The following is a 20,392-nucleotide window of genomic DNA, read 5'->3' as shown; positions in this document are numbered from 1 at the left end:
GTGTTATGAGAACATTAAGAAATCCACCTGTTCCAATGTACTTTAAAACACTGTTGAAGAAGTGAAGGCTGGCCCAGGAGAGTGGCGTGTTCTAATAGCGGTCACAGTAAAATTCAGCTTGTTGGGGCTTCTTTGCACTTTTTTCTTTTTTACTTTTTTCTTCGTGAGGAGATAACTAACAATGTAGTTAAATTGTACTAAAATAAGAATTGACTGGCACCAGTGGTTTAACCGAGCTTCAGTCCAACAACCAGAAGCCTTCAGAGCTGCTACGCGGGGTTCAAACCCGTTATTTCATCCTTTACCCCAATTTCCCCATCATGGATTAGAAGTGTGTTTCCTTGTCAGGAAGTCGGTCTTTCAATGGACTTGTTTGGCTGGCCTTTTTATGTGTGTTGTAACTTGACATTTTAGGCTTTGTTTTCCACCATTAAGCATTTGCTGCAGGATAGAAATTAAGTAATTCACCTCCAGGCAGGTAGCGGCTCAGCCACAGGGAGGCCCTGGCACAGTGAACTTGCTGAATTACACCTCTCTTCCTGAGCCCCGACCTTTATTTACACTAAGTAGCTAAACAGGCAAATACAAGACAAATCACAGCCCTGGGCGCCTTCCCCGGTAAGGCTCTCCTGGCCTAGCCTGAAGCTGGGGCGCTGAACTCCAGCGACATCTTGTCTCCGTCCCCTCTTCAGCGTGTGGTGGGCTGGCTGCTGGAGTAGCGGCCCCGGGGTGGGAAGGCGGGGTGCGGAGGGACGGCTTCCCGCTCCCCTGTGGGGCACCCAGAGCCCTGGGCACGGAGGCTTCAGCCCTTTCCCTGAGGCAGGGCCTGGCTCCGGCCTCCAGGCCCAGCTCCAGGCTCACCCTGCCGACAGCACCCCCGGGCCCAGCCCCGGGGATCACCGCAGGCCGCGGCAAGGCCTCAGGGCTCCCGGCGCTCCCTCCGGGCCCGGGTCCTGCCTGGCTTCGGGGCTCCCAGGCCCCGGGTCCGGTGCTCGGTCCCCGCCGCCGCCGGTTCTCCGCTCCCTGCGCCCGCGGGCCCAGCAGGGGGCGCCCGCGCCGCAGGACCTCGCCCGTTGGGGTCGCCATGGCGACGCCTGCGGCCTCGCGTCGCCGCCGTGCGCTGCGTAGTGACGCTCGGCGCGTACGCGCGCGCTGATTGGTTAAATTTGAATCGCGGCGAGCGCGCAGGCACGCCGGTCGGGGGCAGTGCCGGAGCCCGGGCCGAGAGGCGGCAGCGCCTGACTCTATCGCGACAGCCCGCCCCCGCCGCGACATGATGGCGACGTAAGTCATTCCCCCCTCCCCCAGCCCCTGCTCGGCGGCGGGGCCCGGTTCGTCCCGGGTCCGGCGGGGACTGGTTGGGCTCGGTTCGGTCCAGCGCCTCCCGGTCTTGCGGGGCCGCCCCTCACGCCTCCCTCCTTCTCCCAGTAGGGCCAAGAAGCCGCGGAGGCCGATACTGAAGAAGCCGTCCAACCCCAGCCTGAGGGACCCCGTGGGGGTGAGTGCGGGGCCCGGCTGAGGCGGGGGGTCCGGGTGGCGGTGAGGGGCCCTGGGGGCTCGGCCCCTGCCGCCATCCGGGGCTGCTCTGAGGGACGACGTGCCCTGTGTGTCCCCCCTCCTCCCCCAGGTGTACTGCAGGGTGCGGCCGCTCAGCCGCCCGGACCAGGAGTGCTGCATCGAGGTCATCAGCGACACCACCGTGCAGATGCACCCGCCCGACGGCTACAGGATATTCCGCAACGGGGAGTACCGAGAGGTAACGGCTTGGGGGGCGGCGGGGACATCCGTGTGCCCTCCGCCTTGGGGCTGTTCTCGGCTGAAGGGGCTGCCTTCCAGCCTGGAATTAGGGATCGAGGTCCTTTTCCCTGCTGTTGGTGTTTTCCGCTGGCTTGAGGTGTCTCTTGCAGTCTGCAAATCAGCAGTTTGTGCTTTTGGGAAAGCGAATTTTCAAAACCAGAAAACCACCTAGAGCTAAAAATGCACCCTTAGTCGTTAAATATGTTCTCCATACATGAAAAGGTTTTTTCTGCAGGGTGGAGGAGGGGATAAAAGGAGCAAAAGCAAAGCTGTCAAATATTTAGACTGCTTGAAGGATCCCAAACTTAAGTTGGGCAAAAAGCAAATGCTTCCCTATTTATGGAACGGGAGGGGGAAGCTGTAGGTTATGCATACAAAGCTGTCGTGAAGGGTGGAAAAGTAGCAGGTCACAGGACAGTTCATATTATTACTTGTTCAATACAAATCTCTTCTGGAAGAGGAGGGTCTAGGTCACGCATACAGAATAAGTAGCCGGGGGACTGTAGCACTGAGTATGCTTTGGTAGTGAAAAAGTTAACTGCAGGTTCCCAACACTCAAAATGAGACAAGGTCAAGGTGTTTCTAAGAAAAAAAAGTTAGTTGGGATGCAGAATACTTTGTTTCCAATTTCAGTATGGGAAATTCTTATAGGAAGTACATAAAGTGATCTTCAAAGGCTTAAATAAAATAAGCAAAGATTAGTTAAAAGTTCAGTAAACAAACCTTTGCTCAAAAACTTAAAATATCTACATAAGCAGGTGTTTTGATTGAAAAGTGACCAGATTAATAAAAAAAAAAAGTATACTGAAAACCTATGGCTGGAAACTGAGGCTAGACAGGAGAAGACACAAGCTTAAAACAAAATTATGAAATGCTGGAACAACCTAACTTTGGCCATTGTGGGTGTTCCTTTGCTCAGTTCTTGTGTAGGTGATGGTGGGAGCTCAAACAGAAATTTGAGCTTGAAGCTGGAAATTGTGAGAGTCTCTGATTGCTGTGAGGTCAGGCTTTGTGATCGTTCTGGTTATTTCTGGACTTAAGCTCTGTAAAAATGAGGCAGTTGCTGCTTTTCGTTATTGTGTGAGCTGATGCAGGCAGGACACGGGAACAACCACAAAATCATGGATGAAAGGCAAAGAATAAATTTTATCTTGATACCTTGCGGATCGGGGAATCCCTGAAGCAACACCTGGGCAGAGGCACGCAAGCAGGGGACGCAGGCACTGCAGAGTGAGAGGGAGTCCTTATTAGCAAGAGAGTGAGAGCTCAGGCTTGCTCTTTTCACCTGCATTTCAAGGATTCGGGCAGGCAGAGTTTTTCACTGACCTTTGATCATCTTCAACAGCAGTGCAGGAGTCTCAGGCAGGTTCAATAAAATGCCCCTGAGCCCATCACAGGCCTACTTTATTTAAGTGCAGGTGTTGTACTTGTCAAGCACATAAGACTAAAAAACAATTCGTGTGATATCTGTATTTTCCAGCACTCCACGTGCAAGTCACTTGAGAGTGTTTACTGTCCTCCTCGCCAATCTTCTGTTACTTTCCAACAGTTACGTATATCTTATTCTCAGAGTAGTTACATTGGAGTAACTGCCCATGTTCAAACACTGATATAATCCTAAAGCAGAACCTTTATCATTCTGGTAAGCAGATGGAAAACAGTTCTAAGGTATGAAACAATGAAGCATTTTGAAGCAGTTGACTTCTGGACAGGGGTACTTAAGGTTTAGGATGACATATCTCTCTTTCTCCAGACACAGTATTCATTTAAAGAAGTGTTTGGCACCCTTGTTGTTCAGAAGAAGGTTTTCGATGTGGTGGCTAAACCTCTAGTGGAAGATCTCATTCGTGGGAAAAATGGTAAGCTAGTTCTTGTTCTCTACCACTTTTCTGTATGTCTACTGTGCATTTTCTTGTATTGCTATGATTTCATATGCCTCAATGTTTTTTAGCTTGTCTAGGTAAAAACACGTATACCTTGTTTGCAATGAGAATAGCTCCCCTATACAGCATCCTATTTACCTTTCTTATGATGTGCGTGTTACTTGTGTCAAGGTCTAATCTTTTTGTACGCCATTAACTGGAGAAGACTTTCTTTTGAAGAAAAGGATGACTTATCTGCCTAAAGAATGATTATGGAAATAAATCAGTTCGTAGGGCTTGATCTCCTGGGCGTGGTTTGATATCACGATGTTGGTCCTTGAAGTATCTGGCTTATGTCAGACTCCTCAGTAACACTCAAAAGAAATCAGTCTTCCACACCTGGGACTTAGTGGCTTCCTTCCATTTTTCGTTTTGGCTTCCAAATGTGCTCTTCCCAGAGGGTGATAGGTTGTAGTTGAAGTGGCTATCAGTGAGAGATGCAAACATCATGATGACAGTGGCTTTTGATAGGCTGGAATAGTTTCGGGTTTTTTTGTTAACTGTTCAAAAGGAGTCATTGTTTTTTCCAAATACATTTGACCCAAGAAAGACAGTATGATTTTAACAGCGTTGGGTTTTTTGAGGCAGCAAGTGTGACTGTGTAACTGTCCCTCCTAGGTCTTCTTTTTACATATGGCGTGACAGGCAGTGGAAAAACACACACCATGACAGGATCTCCTGGTGATGGAGGACTTCTCCCGCGGTGTTTGGATATGATCTTCAACAGTATAGGACCATTCCAGGCCAAGCGATTTGTGAGTAGTTTTACACTGAATTCTCCACTGGATAAAAAGTTCTGTTCAAAGTGTTTATCTCCTGTCTAGTCAGGTGACTGGAGCAGTTTAAAAAGAAAACCAACCGAAAAGAACCCATCCCCTTGAGATTTGAAGAGCAGGGCCAAGGAGGCAGGTGTAATAGCTGGGACAGACACTTCATGAAGACGCATGGTCTGGCCATTCTTACAGTTGTCACTCTTTCATCAATTAACCTTTTTAAAACAATAAAAGGAAAGGGGAAGCTTTCTGAGTTATGGAATGAAATCCAGACACGAGATACAAAAGCCGCATGAAACTGTATCTAAAGTCATATAGGAGATAATGTGAAGCTTTTCTTGTGGTCAAACATCTCTGGAGTTTTGCTATCTAAAAATATTTGAAATAAGTATTTTCCGTGGGAGCTTTTATGAAATATTGTTATCTGGGAAATATCTGTTTTCTGTCAGATCTACTTCACATTAGCCCACAGATTGAGCGTTAGTGAGGGGCATGATATTTGTTTGTCACCAGACAGCTTGACCGAATAATTTTGCTTTGGCCAACACGTCATGCTCTCTAGTGTTTGTCATTATACTGTCTAAACGTACTATACTCTTTGCTCAGGTTTTTAAGCTTGATGACAAGAATGGTGTGGATGTCCAGTGTGAAGTAGATGCTCTCTTAGAGCGCCAGAAAAGAGATGTCATGCCTGTTCCAAAACCTACACCTGGCAAGTAAGTAGCTATTGTAACAGGCAGAATTAATGTAGTTAACATAAACCACAGTAACAGAATAACACTTTCAACTTACCTTGGTCTCTATCCTTTCCTTGAAAAAATGAAAGAAAAACATTAAGGGAAAGTTAATGCATTTCACGTGGTTTGAGCAAGTGCATAATTAAGTATTTAGATTAGAAGACTTAGAATCAGGCAAGAGAAATCTATTATTATTTTTTTTTTGTACCTGCTAACCCATGAGTATTTGCCGAGTAGAACTACTGTGAAGTTAAACTTGAGGATATTTTGCAAAATAGTGAGATTGCCGCATGAAGGATAGAAATGTTGACTATCCAGGAATTTTGCAAAGCATTTCTTACTGCAGCCAAGTACAGTGGTGGCAGATGAAAGTTTATCTACTTAAACTTTTCAGGGTCCTGTTTTTAAATCTAATGTGACTGGATGTGTTGTCATTAGCTGCTAGCGTGAGCACTTCTATACTCAAATTATACTGTCAATAGACTTGCTTTTTAGCTGTGTAGTCGCTGTCTGACATGTTAGCTGGCTGTGGATGCTCCACTACAATCACTTATTGGGTGTGTTCAACAGGCGACAAATAGACCCAGAAATTGCTGATATGATCAATGTGCAAGATCAGTGTAAGGTGGAAGAAGTGGATGAAGATAATGTCTACTGTGTCTTTGTCTCCTATATTGAGATCTACAACAACTACATATATGACCTCTTGGAGGAAGCTCCCTTTGATCCTATAAAACCAAAGTGAGTTTTACAAATACTTTTGTGGGAACTACAATATGTCTTTGCGGCTGTAGTCTTGATGAGTCTGGCTCAATTCATGGGAATCACTTCAAAAAATCACGTGAAAAAGATGATGGCAAAAGAGTCTAGACAATCGTATTTAAGCGTGCCAAATACTGATGGTTGTTCTGTTGGTGCTCCCTTCCCCATTATAAAGGGAGATTAATAAGCAAATATTTAATTTGTTAGGCAGCGTGTTGTATCCCACTGAGCTTCTAAGTCTGTTCATGCTATCCTGTAACTACTATTCCTAGCAGGTGACTGCAGCTTGAAGAGTAAGCCGTTCCGTGGCTGACATTTTTCTCCTGGAAAGTGTATTGGATGACAGTTGTTATTTTGTTGTTGCTTTACAGTTAATGCAAGTTTGCATGTTATTTCGCTTGATGCCAATCACTTCCATAGAAACAGAAACAAATAGTCTCATAAATGAAATTCTAGGTATTTTTTGGAAAGACTTGTACTTGGCTGGTGTCTAAAATTGGTAAATCTTGAGAACTTCAGAAAAACAGTCTGCAAATTAAACTTTGAATATATATTTTTTTAAAATTCTAAATCCATTAAAGAAAACCCTAGGCTTATCCATCATTACATGTGTTAATTAAAGAGTTGGCTGATTTGCAAAGACTAACTAGAGCAAAACGTACTATTGCTCTGAAACATCAAGAGCTGCCTCCAGAGTGCTAATTCGAAATGAGTTTAAATATCTGTGACTGGTTTTTAAAGAATGAAGTTATTTGGTTTAGTTTTGTGCTTATGTCCAAAAATCCACCTGTGCAGAATCTTGGATTATTTCTATTTGTGGAAGCTACAGCGTGTTACATATGAAAAGACTTTAGACGCAAGCTGAATGAATTAATGTTTTTTTAACCCTGTTTTTTTGGTAGGTGGAACAATTGCAACACTCCTGTGCGAAATGGTGACTTTATGTATGTGCATGAGTGTATTATTCCCAGTATTGAAAAGCCAAATTTTCTTTTAGTAGAAGCAGCAAATAAACTGACTGATTCCCTGTCTCTTCTTGCTTTACTAGCAAATATAGAACGCTGTTGAAGCCATCTTGCTTCTGTATGAGTGTACGCATGTAGAAAAACAATAGCTGCCATCCAAACCCATGCTTTACAGTAAGAATGGTAATTAAACGTAGCTTCTAAATTAAAGCAGTAGCTGAAGTGTAACTAATCTTGGCTGAATGTGTGTGTCCATGTACTTGTACTTCCTCTTCCATCTGCTGTATGGATAATTGGCATATTCACTCTGAATTTTGTACTTAAAGAAAATTTGCATGACACAATGTATTGTTTTAAGGAAACTCCACTCAATTTTAGCGGTTTGTTTTTTTTATTTCCTCCCTATCCTTAAGACCTCCGCAATCCAAAATACTTCGTGAGGACCAGAATCACAACATGTATGTCACAGGATGCACAGAAGTAGAAGTGAAATCTACAGAAGAAGCTTTTGAAGTGTTCTGGAGAGGTAAATCTTAGAATAGAACTTCTTAAATTCAGCATGGATGTGTAATCCACGACACCATCACGCTGAAAACAAAACTGGCTTAGCCAGGTGGCAAGCCTGTTAAATAAAACGGGTTTTTGGAGGGATTGTTTTTGTTCTTCTAAACAGGTCAAAAGAAGAGGCGTATTGCGAACACTCAGCTGAATCGGGAATCTAGTCGCTCTCACAGTGTTTTTATAATAAAGTTGGCTCAGGCACCCCTGGATGCGGATGGAGATAAAGTGCTACAGGTGAATTCTGGGGCAGGCTATTAAAGGGGATCTGTGTGAGCGTATGCATGTATTTGTAGGTTAGAAAAGGTGGTGAACCTTGCAGCACGGCCTGCCAAAACAGTTGCTGTGTCTTGAGCGCATGCATCTTGCTCGCCAGCAATTTCATTTTGAAGAAAACAGAGATGATTAATTTTCTAGTCTTTGGCAGAATTGGTCGTCTTTTTGTGGTGAAAGTAGAGGATTAAAATAGAGTGCGAAGCTGCTTATTCCTTTGTTCTTTACTTCTGCTTCTTTTGAGCAAGAACTGTTAACAATCTAAAACCTGGAGGATTTGAATGAGTGCTGTTATATCTATGTTGTGGATGAAGACAGAAGGCATCTGCTGAACATACTCGCAGAAATAGCCAGTGGTGCACAGCTTCTTGCATTAAAGGCTATAAAAATACCTTCAGATTTTATTTAAAGGCACTATGCATTCTCTTTAAACATGCATGCTGGTTTAGGCTTGGGGGGTGGAGTGGTCCTTGCACCCTGTTAGAAGGAATATATTGCTAATCTTTAGCCTAATGTAATTTGTTCTCTGTAACAGGAGAAAGAACAGATCACTTTAAGCCAGCTGTCTCTAGTTGATCTGGCTGGAAGCGAAAGAACTAACAGAACAAAAGCCGAAGGGAACAGGTTGCGAGAAGCAGGTACGTGCCACCTTTAGACAGCCTGGTCATTTCATGTGCTAATATATGCTCGTATTAGTGTTGTCTCCTAGTAAAGACATCCTAGGGGGAATTGCAGTGTTCTGTTATGATGTTCGGTTGTCTGATTTGATGACCTTAAATCCTCCAGTTTGGAAACCACAAGTTTAGCAGCACTTGCTCTGCTACTTAGATCGGTTGGAGCAGTTATCTGTAACAAATATAACTTAAGTCCACACAATTTATTCTTAACTAAATTGCTGAATAATTTGGGAATGTTATCCAAATGGCTGCTTACAGAGATTTTTGTCTTGTTTTCTTTTCTAAGGTAATATTAATCAGTCCCTAATGACATTGAGAACATGTATTGAAGTTCTAAGGGAAAACCAGATGTATGGATTAAATAAGGTATGCAACTCATTATCTAATTATCTTTTGATTTGATTAAGATCTGGTGTAATGAAAGCTTACTAGATCTTTCATGTACTTTATTTTAAGATGGTTCCGTACAGAGATTCCAAACTGACTCATCTTTTCAAGAACTATTTTGATGGTGAAGGCAAAGTGCGTATGATTGTATGTGTTAATCCTAAAGCTGAGGACTACGAGGAAAGCTTGGTAAGTCTCTTGCAGATCTTACCTCATTCCCTCCTACTCTTTTTTTTTCATGTTTGTTACTGAATTCTTGTACTTCGTTAATAGATGAGAGGAATGATAAATTTGTTGCTTGGGCACTTTAGGCAATCAAATATAATATTGTAAGGTAAATGTGCCCTCTAAGTCTTATTTTTCCTCTTAAATGTTACAACTGCTACTTGCTTGTAAAATAGGAAAGGTTTCTCTTATTGACGGAGGTCCAAAGAGCCATGTTTAGGTGCTTAATCCCTACTATGACAGTATTTGCAAAACCTTCAGCTATCTGCATAGTCGGTTTCATGGTTCCTTGGGCGCTGAGTTTGGGGAGGTGTTCCTGGGAAGGCTTCTGGTTGCTGTGCTTCAGGATCTCAGCTAGCTAGTTGGGAACGACTGGAGACTATAGCTTGGTAATGTCTCCTCTGATGCTTTTATTGACCGAAGGTATCGCTTTCAAACTTATGTTGGACTGCATCTGGTTAGTCTTGCTGTTGGGCATGCATTTTGTTCTTTTGTAGCAAGTCATGCGCTTCGCAGAAATGACGCAGGAGGTCGAAGTTGCGAGACCTGTTGACAGACCGCTCTGTGGCTTAACGCCGGGACGGCGCTTTAGGAATCAGGCCTTCCAAGAGGAACTCTCACGGAAACTGGAGATGCGGGGCGGCCCAGTAGATGCAGGTAAATACTAGAATGTAGGTGGTGACAGCACAGGCTTTTTCTGTTGTTAGGAGTTGAAGGTTATATTAAAACAAATTATTTGAGCCTTGCAAATGCAAAAGGAACTTCACTTAACTGTTAATTTTGAGCCTTGTCTGCAATAGGTCCCGCTGTTTTCATACCACAGCGCTCTTTGTAGTATAAACTCAGTTCCTGTGTACGTGTTATCGGTGATGAGTTGCATTCACGGGCCTGTTATTGCAGCCTCCAAAAGGAAATCGTGCTGCGGATGATACTTCGATGTTCTTGTATGCTTAGGGCCTACTTTAGAAATCAAGAGTTACCTGGAAGTATTATAAAGCAATGAATCGAGAATGTCACATTTAATCTCTTCCCAATGCTATCATCTCTTCTGAAAACTTCTAGTTCTCGGTAATTATTCTAAGCTCTGTCTGCTTCGTGATACCGTGGGATGGATGATCTGTGGCTGTGCATTGTCAAAGGGAATTTTTCTGTTCTGTAGCTTGCTGACAGACTTCCTTGGCTTTAAATCTTACAGAAACAGAAGAGCAATCTGTTTTAGAAACAATTCTGCAGAACTTTCCTCCATTGCCCGCATGTGAGCTATTGGATATTAATGATGATCAAACACTTCCAAAGCTTATTGAAGTCCTGGAAAAACGCCATAAACTACGACAAATGTTGATAAAGGAATTCTCCAAAGCTGGTAAGAATTTGAACATAAGTGTGGAGCTAGATGGTTTTTGGCATCCTTATTACTACTCAAGGGTCTGTTCTGTACCACCATAAAATAAGTATCTTGTCTAGATCGATCATTTAAAAAACCTTTTTTGAGGTAATAACTGATAGTGTTAAAATAGTAGGGGAAGAAAAGAACTGCTTTTGATATGGTGGAGATACGGTGAGGAGATAAAACATATCGATTCTCTTGCAGTGCTTACCTTTAAAACAATGCTGCAAGAATTTGACTGCAGTGTTGCATCCAAGGAAAACTATATTAAAGGAAGACTGTCTGAAAAAGAGAAAACAATAGCGGGACAGAAAACAGAAATAGAGCGCCTGGAGAAGAAAATTAAAACTTTGGAATACAAGGTCAGTTTTTTCATTGCCTAAAGCTAGGCACAAAATGCGCTTTTCTAGGTCCCATTTGGCAAGTTTCTTGACATCGGAAGTTGCTTGCAAGATGGATACCAGAAAAAAGATTAAAAGTATTTTGTGGGGAACTTTACTGAACGCTTTTTAGCTTTTTGGTTTTATTATGAGGTGAGGTGCTTCTTAATACCTTAAGATGGGTAGCTTATAAGGAAAGCTGTAAAATCTCTGGTACTTTTTGGAATGTGGACTATCTATCTGGATATAGTTGTACAACAGCTAATATATTCTAGTATATGTTAACAATCAAATATAACTAGCAATTCTGGGCTTAGATGGTTGCACTTCTAAGAAGCATAGCCAAGTCCTTCCTCTCTTCCTCCAGATTGAGATCTTAGAGAAAACTGCAACAATTTATGAAGAAGACAAGCGTAATCTTCAGCAAGAACTAGAAAGCAAGAGCCAGAAATTGCAGCGTCAGGCTTCTGACAAGCGTAGATTGGAGGCACGGTTTCAAGGCATGGTGGCAGAAACAACCATGAAATGGGAGAAGGAGTGTGTGAGTACACTGCCATATCCATTAAAAATCCATAATGGAGCAATGCTGGGGGGAGCTGGGCCTCTTGGTTTTGTGAGAATTTTTATATAGTAGTAGCATTAAGAATGGAGATGTGTTTGGCTTCAGTTATGGACTTGAACAGCCATTTTGCACTTAACTTTTCTAAATATGGTATGATAAGGCAAATTCCTGAAGGACTTTTGGTGCAGCTCGAGCAGCTCTCTTAAGCACTTGCTCACTTCATTTCAATACTAGAACTACTTCTTTTGGATTTGTGGCACTTAAGGAGGGATGCTCTTGTTCTGTTGGTTGTCAGTCGAAGCCTAATGTCAGGGTTTCCCCCCTATCCTCATGTAAACTCTTGCTCAGATATGCATTTGGCAAGCAATAAGGAAAGGAAATCTGAGGGATTAACTTTTACTGCTGCAGGACTATTTACTACTTCAGGACCATCGATAGAACTACAGTTAGACATGCTCCCATTTGTCATAATTTAGGAAGCAAAATGATTATGGCATTAAACATGGTACTGTTACAATCTGGAAAGTCTTTCTTTATCTTGCTATGTCGTCGTTTCCAATAGCTTTTATCTCAGTGGGGAAGAACTTCATTCCGTGTGGAATATGCTATTCCATTCAAACTTTCAGCACACTTACTTCATGCTTTTCCTCGCTTGTCTTTGTTAGGAGCGTCGGGTAGCAGCAAAGCAGCTGGAGATGCAGAACAAACTTTGGGTCAAAGACGAAAAGCTGAAGCAACTGAAGGCCATTGTTACTGAACCAAAAAGTGACAAGCCAGAGAGGCCTTCGCGGGAGAGAGACCGAGAGAAGCCTGTTCAGCGATCAGTGTCTCCTTCACCAGTACCTGTAAGTTGCCTTTAAAACACTTCTTGATATAGGGAAAGGCATATTTATAAGAATGAACTAAAGTGCAGGCCAGTTCTCTTCAGTGGTTAAAAAATAGTTCCCAAGCCCAGAATTTGGATAATGTAACTTGATTTGAATTCTTCGTCTCTCATTGTATTTATCAGTGCTCTTTATTTGTGCTCGTACCTTCTAACGCTATTCGTTTTGGAAGAATACCTGATTCTTAATGCTATCACTGCAACACTGTACGTGTCCAAACCATAGCTTGAATAGCTGAATTGTAACTGCACGTTGTCAGTATCTATTGTTTTATTGCCTTACAAGTTGACGGTTCTGTGTGTTCACTAACTTCTTTCCTGTTCTCTCTAGCCTTCTAGTAACTTTATTGCTCAGGTCCCTAACAGCCAGCAGCTCGTGAGCAACCCGCAGGTTCACAGGCGTTCTAATTCTTGTAGCAGCATTTCTGTGGCATCCTGTGTTATGGAATGGGAGCAGAAAACCCCTTCGCACAAGCATACCAGTGGCACTTCTAATGCCAGGAGTAGACAACAAGAACCAGAACAAAGTAGAGACTGTTACACCTCAGACAGAAGGCGAGGGATGTGCTGGACTGGAGTCATTGAGGTTCCCAGGCGTAGAGATGAGCTAGAAATAGAAGAGGATCAATGCTGCAGGGTTAGTGCTGTTCCTGTCAAAAGCTAAATGTAGTGTTGCTTAGTCTGGCTCAAATGCTCATCAACTACCCTCTTACGTTGAGCACACCTAACACAGATGGGAGTCTTCCCTTAAATGTATTTCTCATAGGACAGTACTGTTTCAAAGTTGAGTTTCACCACTCGCTCAGTAGAATGACTTCTTAACTTGATGTTTAGAAACTCCGTAAAAGCAGCATGTGCGTAGCTTCTTGCTAGTGAGTAGATAGGTCTTGTAGAGAACTCTGAAGTAGCTATGCTTTTTCTCTAGTCCTTGTGTTTTAACTTGTGTCTGTTTCCTCAAATCTATCTTGCAGACTGCAATTTACCATAGTCTGTTTGGGCAGCTGAAAAGGTGGTCTCATGAGCCATGTCTGCAAATGTCTGCTGGAAATAGTGCTTGGACAAACATCTCATTTGTGTGACTTAACTTTAACTTAACTTAGTCTTCCCTAACTTTCACATCTGCCTTAAAACTGGGGGCTTTGCTTACAGGTGGGAGTTTTTTCTCTCATTAAACTGGTGCGTGCAAATGTTTGTATCGGTGGTGTCTCTGTCATGTTGTGGCACTGTCGCAGTGGCTCAGGTAAATCAAAGAGAATTATACAACCCCAGCCTCCTGGGAGCTTCTCGAGAGGAGGAAAGCTTATTGTGGTATGATTCATTTCCGACAGTGTTCTCAGAGCTTCTGTCGCTTGCTGGCCCTTTGAAGTAAGGGACATGCTTTTAAGCAACTGCTATTCCAATGAACCGATACAGGAAGCACTGTCAGCAGAGTGAGGGATGTGGGCTCTGCCACAGGAAAACGTGACCAGTAGTAGTGTGCCCTCTCCTTAGAACAAAGCTTCTAAGGCACCTTGGCAGAATCGTTTCAAAATACCATCAACAGAAATAAGTACTTGCCCACTAAAAGCGGGGGGGGAAAAAGTATTGAAATTCTTTTTTTAATGGAAGATTTTTGGCTGAAAGCCACATTTCCCTATATACTCTTAATTTTGAAGAGCTGCTTTGGACTTGTAAGAGGCTTATCTGTAAAGGGTACATCCAATCTCATGTCTGTTGATTGAAGAAATCCTAATTGATGCTCATCACCTGAAAATACAGTGGATATAATTTGCAGTCATAGGTTTGGATTGTGTAACCCCCCCCGTGATTTGGAGGTGTCTGGCATTAGTATGTAAGTGGAACAGAGAGTCTGCAAATACTCCTTCAAAAGCCCATTCAAAGATCTTGAAGGCAGACAAGTTTTTAAACAAGTTTCCAGATATTTTTTTTTCTGATTTCCCTGAGCAACTGACAATAATGTTCATAAAATAAACATGTGAGCTTCAAGCACTTCTCATGGGTTTCCAACAGCTGAGTTGAGAAGCAATAGCACTAGGACGGGGGACGCTTCCTCTGCTCCACTCAGAAGTGTTAGGAGGTTTTGTATCCTTCAGAGATGTTGGAAATCCATACTCAGTCTGCTTGCTTTGCCACCTCAGCCATACATTTTGATCCATGAATGCACCCATGGAAACACAAATGTCTCTTTTCTGGTTGGTTAATATGTTCATAGCAATCTGTTTTGATTTGGAAACTTGGGAGGAGCGTTACCAAACATAAAGATGTCCTCCTTGAGGAAACTTGACTAGGTATGGAATGCAACAGATTGGATAATGCTGGACTAAAATTTACAAGAAATAGGAATTGGCACAGAAATAATCTGTTAATAATTTTATGCAAGGCTCTTGGTAACGGTGCCTTTCAGGATGCACTCGTAAAGCGTTTTAGGAATGAACCTTTGATCTTCATACAAACACATCTTAACCAGACCTGCAAAGTTCACTTCTGCTAATGATATCCTTTGAGAGATTTACTATGTGCTGATTTCTTCTGATTCTCTTCCACTCTGATCAGAATGCACCTCCGGTTCGCCTCAGACACAGACGGTCGCGCTCAGCTGGGGAGAGATGGGTAGATCATAAGCCACCTTCTAATCTGCCCACTGAGACAGTCATGCAGCCGCATGTCCCCCACGCCATCACGGTGGCGGCTGCAAGTGAAAAGGCACTAGCTAAGTGTGACAAGTATATGCTGACGCACCAGGAGCTAGCCTCTGATGGGGAGATTGAAACAAAACTAATTAAGGTAAAGCAAACACCTTCATCATGAACTTGTGATAACCCTGTCAAAACCTATTTCTGGCAATGTGTTTGTGGTCGGGCTTGCGGAAAGGTACGTTCGACTCAATCTGCTGAGGAATTTCACTTGAAAGTTTTGTGCAGTCGGATTCAAGGGAGCCTTTAAATCTGAAAATACTTTTCTTGAACTTTGTCGTTACTTCATATAAACCATTACAAGCTTATCTCAGTCATCGTTTTCCTTGAAAGTAATTAAGTGGGTTTTTTCCTCTAGTAACATGCAATAGTCCATTTGTAGTGAAAGCTTCTTAGACTTGTGGCTGCAGCTAATCTTGTGGAGTCAGTTGTCTTGGAGTGATGTTATTCGATTTCCACTAGCGGTATGAGTAAGCTTGCTGCCGTGATGGATGCTCAAATGCTCCAGGACATAATTTCTAATAGTCAACTGACAAGCAAATTGGTGAGACAGACTAGGCTTTGAACGCTTTTAATGCTTGTGTCCCAAAATGCTGACTGTACTTACCTAAGGCAAATTGAGAGCTCTTTGTACGTTGTAGCAAGAAGCTTTTGGTTCATTTTTCTTGTAGTCCCAGGCCTTCCACTATTGCCTCTTTTTCTGTTTGTGTTTTTAAAAAGGCCCTCACTCCTGTAAGGTAGACTTGTAGGTCGCAGCGATGTTTCCAAAAGCAAAGTCTTGCATAGCTGACCACCTACCTGTGGAATGAAACTATTGGAACTAAGCCAATGACCTGATCCCTGTAGCATTACTTCGTCATTGTTATCGTACAGAAATCGTTTGTTGTAGTAGCGACTTCCCCATAGGTGTCCTGCATGACCATCAGGGTAGATGGTGTTTGCTCTTTATTGTCCTGTGTATAAGAAGATATATAATGGGGGAGGTGCGCATACGCTTGCAGGCTACTAACCTGCAAGGAAATGACAGTTGTAAGCACTTAAGCTTTCGTGTGAAAACTGGCACCGTAGCCGTCATACTGACCTTCTTAAACTGCTTTTGGTTTCCAGGGTGATGTGTTCAAAACCAGGGGTGGAGGACAGGCTGTGCAGTTCACAGATATAGAGACTCTGAAGCAAGAATCTCCAACCGGGTGAGCTGTTATCTTAATTTTAGGTTTTCACATTGCTGGAGATCTGTCGCTCCGATAGTGTGTGTGTGTGTAACTGCTGCTGGTCCAAATGATCGAACAGGAAGTTGTTGCATCTAACGTGAAATCATATAAAGGTAACTCAGGCTTATAGATACGGTGCTGCTTTTAAGGCTGGTCTGCTGCTGAGAGCAAGGTATTTATTTAGAAAATATAAGATGTATTCTTGTGTGTGAGAATCTGCCAAAATACGGGATGCTTGTAACTTTTTTTCACTCACATACTCCTCTTTCAGTCGAAAGCGAAGATCATCCCCTTCTAATCCTGACCCACCTGAGGATGCTGCGGAATCCGAATGGACTGATGTAGAAACCAGAGTAAGCTAAACAGGAAGAAGGGGGAGATCTCATGCTTGATCTGCACGAGAACGTGGGGTAATGCTGATAGCTGGGGGGGTTAGCAGTAGAGACTGATTTTGTGTCTCCTCAGTGTTCCGTGGCAGTGGAGATGAGGGCAGGGTCAGCTCTTGGACCTGGATACGAGCATCACGCTCAGCCCAAGTAAGTGCATCTCTCCTTTGTAGCTGGGGTATTGCATTCTCTCCTGGTAACATCTAAAGTGAGATAAGTATTTTTTTTCTCCCTTGACCTGACCGCCCTCCCTGCTTTAGGTTTGGGGTACACGCCTCCTTAATACTGTAAGATAAGCAGGCTTATCCAGTGTTGGAAACTGGTGACAGGACAGATCTGTAAGAGACTCTAAGCAGAATTATTAACTTGTCTTCTGGGTGGAACTCTGGCATTCGGTGCAGTGAGCAAAATGTCAAGTTTGATCTTGTGCTGTCTTGACTGTGAAAAGCTGGGAACTGTAGGATGCCTGGCACTTCCAGAGTGGCACAGGGTTGGGGATGGCAGTGACTAAGTACCAAGCTGTATCCCTCTTCTTCTTCCCCCCCCCCAGCCTTTATCAGATGCTGATGTAGTAAAATATATTCATTTTTATATCTTGAGATAAATTTAAATTAAGTAAAGTTACAAATGCCTTAGGATTCATTTCAGTATGGTTTAGGGAGGACGAAACTGAGACAACTGGGGACTATACCTAATGGTAGTCTCGAATGTAGCTGATACTCCAGCTGCTCTCTGCTGTGTAATTGTGAGGGCACCAGCTAAGGGAGCATGGGCTCTAGTCATGCCGGAAGAAGCTTTCCTCTTTCAAACACATAGACAACAATCTGAATTCTTCAGGGCTGTCTTATCATTCCTTAACGTGGTGGGATCAGTGGCAGTTGCACACGTAAATGTAAGTTCACCACGTCAGAAGTCCCAATTTCTGGCAAAAAGTCCAAATGATCCTGTAGTTTGTGAGGCTGGTGCCCAACACTTCAGCCCCATGTCTAACAAAACACTTAGTCAACAAAATATATGCTTCAGATGAGAGAGTTTTGTCGAACTAGGTGTTGTGGAACCGAATTCAATATCCAGATTTGGCCTCTTGCAGATAGGTGCTGGCAGTGCTGTGGAAGTCGCCTATTCAGCTCAGGGGAAGAAAATTTGCAGTTTTGCAAGACATGTTGACAGGCAGGAGAGAGGGCTGGAGAGGTAAAGAGGTTTCTGTGAAGCCGAAATCGACTAAACTTATTGCATTTGGAATCCAAAAAGTCTAGAACTGTAGTGGAAGGGTATTTCGGAGAGTATCTGACACTAGTAATCCCCCTTTCAGATAAGGTGACAAATAGGTGCCTTTCATGCACTTTATTACATCCCGTATTGGAAACTGGGACCTGCTCAAGGTGGCTGCTGCTACTTGCAGCCCTGCTGCAGCCTTGTAACGTTGTAGTAAATCCTTTAGTTTTGCCTGTATGTTGAGTTGGAGCCTGTATTTATTTAAACTTATTTAATAATTGAAATAAAACTTTGATTTAAGCTCATGGCTGTCTAAAAAAGAAAACAAAGTCTTGTTTCTTGCTAAATGAGCTCTTTAGTTGTGTGTTAATTGTAGTATCTTAGCACAGGACGTGTGTGACACTTAGGCATCCAGCAGAATAGGTAAACGGGCTATTGACTACTGTTAAAGAAAACTGCTGCTCTGTGAAATCTGACTTTTATCTAAAATCTGGCACTTTATTATTTTTTTTTAGGCGAAGAAAGCCATGAATTTGATGTACTACTGTGTTGGAATCCTCTTGATTTTTATCAGACTGATGTAATACCTGCTGCCAGTGATAAACTTGACACACTGCTTTGTTCTTGCTGCAGGCCTGTATATTTAGAATGGCCTGTGCTAGGCAATGGTTAAATGGGAGAGACTTTTTTTTTTTGATCCCAAAGAAGCATATGTGTGGGTGTGTATATCTTCAATAGATGTAGGGGAGTTCTGCCATTGCGTCCTCTGGACTTCTGAGGAACGCCTTCTGTCTCGTATGTATGAAGCCCTTGTTATTAAGCTGTATCTCTGTAGACTAATGACACAAGGCTTTTGCCTTGCGTTTTTTTCAGCTTTTTCTTTTTATAGTGCAAAAAACTTCCATTCTGGACACTATCCCTTCCTTGTCAGGTCCTCTGTTTTGAAGAGGCATAAATGCTGCTATTTATTTAGATGCAGTAACGCACTTTAGGAGTGTTTCTATGCCATTTCATATTTTATTATAACTTGCAACAGCTTGGTAATATGGATTTCCTCTTGGAAGAATTACCTTTGATTATTTAATACGCAAATCAGCTTGTGAAAACCATTTCAATCTTCAGACCTTCATAGTAACGAAGGAAGAATACTGAGTGATGAGTAACAGTGACTTGACATCAGACCTACTTCATTTTGTAGTGCAAGTAAATAATTAAATGTTTTACATCTGTAGATATGGGGTAAAAGTAATTTTCTCACAGAGAAGGTGTGAGCTTTATACGTGTGGCTCTGCAAACATGTTAAAATAAAGACTTTCTTTCAATGGCTCTTACAAACAATGTTCTTGTTGCTTAGGCGTATGTGAAGCTGCAGAAGCTACGGTAAGCCCCACGGCATCTTACCTGCTCTTGTGCAAAGAGCTGTGAATGGATGCGCCTTTCGGGACACATCTGAAGCTTAAACCAAGGAATTGGCTTGGATCCCAAGATAGGTTTTGGACAACCTTATCTTCAGGGCTGCCAATCGCTTTCAAGGGTAGCTGGTTCCATTTTGAGTGAGTGGGTGCCTTGTTAAAAGATACTGAAGCTTTGAGGTTTTTCCAGCATAGGAAAAAGCTTTTGTAACTAAGTAGCTTTAAAAACCAGGGAATTTCTAAAATTTTTTTTAAGGGAGAAGAGTGAATATATGAGTGCCTGTTCGTAGCTGGTATAAACAAATTTATTCTTCAGACAGACCATGAAAAGGCTTATGTTCTAAAGAAACACCATCCCTTCCACTGGTCTCTCAGCTCCTCAGCTGGAGCAGGAAGCTGCACAGCAGCAGTAACGACTAGCACTAATGCTGTCCTCCACGGTGGCATTAACGTGAAGAACTGTCTCGATTGTAGTCACTCTGAGAAAGCACGCGGCAGAGTGTTATTATTCTATTGCCTTGAGCAGGCAGTGCTGCTTAATGGTTTCAAAGACTTTCTGCCCTGGCCTGGGACACCAGAAGCCCTGGTTCAAAACGCTGGGAGCAGAGCGAGCTCTGTGGCAGGCAGGTGCTTGGAGCACAAGGCTGGTGAGGAGCGGCTGGGGGTGTTCAGCCTGGAGAAAAGGGGGCTGAGGGGAGACCTCGCTCTCTGCAACTCCCTGAAAGGAGGGGGGAGCCAGGGGGGGTCGGGCTCTTCTCCCAAGGAACAGGCCATGGGACAAGAGGGAACGGCCTCAAGTTGCACCAGGGGAGGTTTAGGATGGATATTAGGAAAAATTTCTTCACCGAAAGGGTTGTCAAGCCTTGGAACTGGCTGCCCAGGGCAGTGGTGGAGTCGCCATCCTGGAGGGATTTAAAAGCCGGGCAGATCTAGCGCTTAGAGGTACGGTTTGGTGATGGGTTTTGTCAGAGTTGGGTTGATGGTTGGACTCGATGATCTGAAAGGTCCCTTTCAACCCAGGCAGTTCTATGATCCTATAATGTGTGCTCAGGATGCTCGTTGAAGTAGTTTTGCTTTTATTGACTGCCTGACTAATTAGTTAAATGCAATGTCTGAGAATACAGCTAATAAGTCATAAGTGGCAAACAGAAGAAAAACCAGTGAGGGGAGGAACGTGAAGAAAGGCG

At 43.2% G+C, this 20,392-nt stretch overlaps 1 protein-coding gene across 5 annotated transcripts; it reads left to right on the top strand.

The window, feature by feature from the left end:
* Positions 1–1,145: 1,145 nt before the first annotated feature.
* Positions 1,146–19,110, top strand: KIF23 (kinesin family member 23). 5 transcript variants are annotated; one of them, XM_054215394.1, is made up of 24 exons: positions 1,146–1,284; positions 1,429–1,498; positions 1,628–1,756; positions 3,551–3,656; positions 4,338–4,474; positions 5,099–5,208; positions 5,800–5,970; positions 6,894–6,935; positions 7,370–7,482; positions 7,630–7,751; positions 8,323–8,425; positions 8,751–8,830; positions 8,921–9,040; positions 9,574–9,733; positions 10,272–10,439; positions 10,668–10,825; positions 11,211–11,384; positions 12,071–12,250; positions 12,620–12,925; positions 14,842–15,072; positions 16,089–16,171; positions 16,464–16,545; positions 16,658–16,728; positions 18,309–19,110. In XM_054215394.1, the coding sequence occupies exons 1-24, from the start codon at positions 1,274–1,276 to the stop codon at positions 18,322–18,324; spliced, it is 2,943 nt and encodes a 980-aa protein (XP_054071369.1). In that variant the 5' UTR covers positions 1,146–1,273; the 3' UTR covers positions 18,325–19,110. The 5 variants fall into 5 exon arrangements, with proteins under 5 accessions (XP_054071369.1, XP_054071371.1, XP_054071372.1 ...); XM_054215395.1 differs by having other exon boundaries at positions 1,220–1,284; positions 1,432–1,498; XM_054215396.1 differs by lacking the exon at positions 6,894–6,935.
* The last annotated feature ends 1,282 nt before the right edge of the window (positions 19,111–20,392 follow it).

The sequence above is a fragment of the Rissa tridactyla genome, chromosome 9, assembly GCF_028500815.1.
Source record: "Rissa tridactyla isolate bRisTri1 chromosome 9, bRisTri1.patW.cur.20221130, whole genome shotgun sequence".
NCBI lineage: Eukaryota > Metazoa > Chordata > Aves > Charadriiformes > Laridae > Rissa > Rissa tridactyla.
Note: the sequence above shows the minus strand (reverse complement) of the source record. Positions and strands in the feature narration are given on the sequence as shown.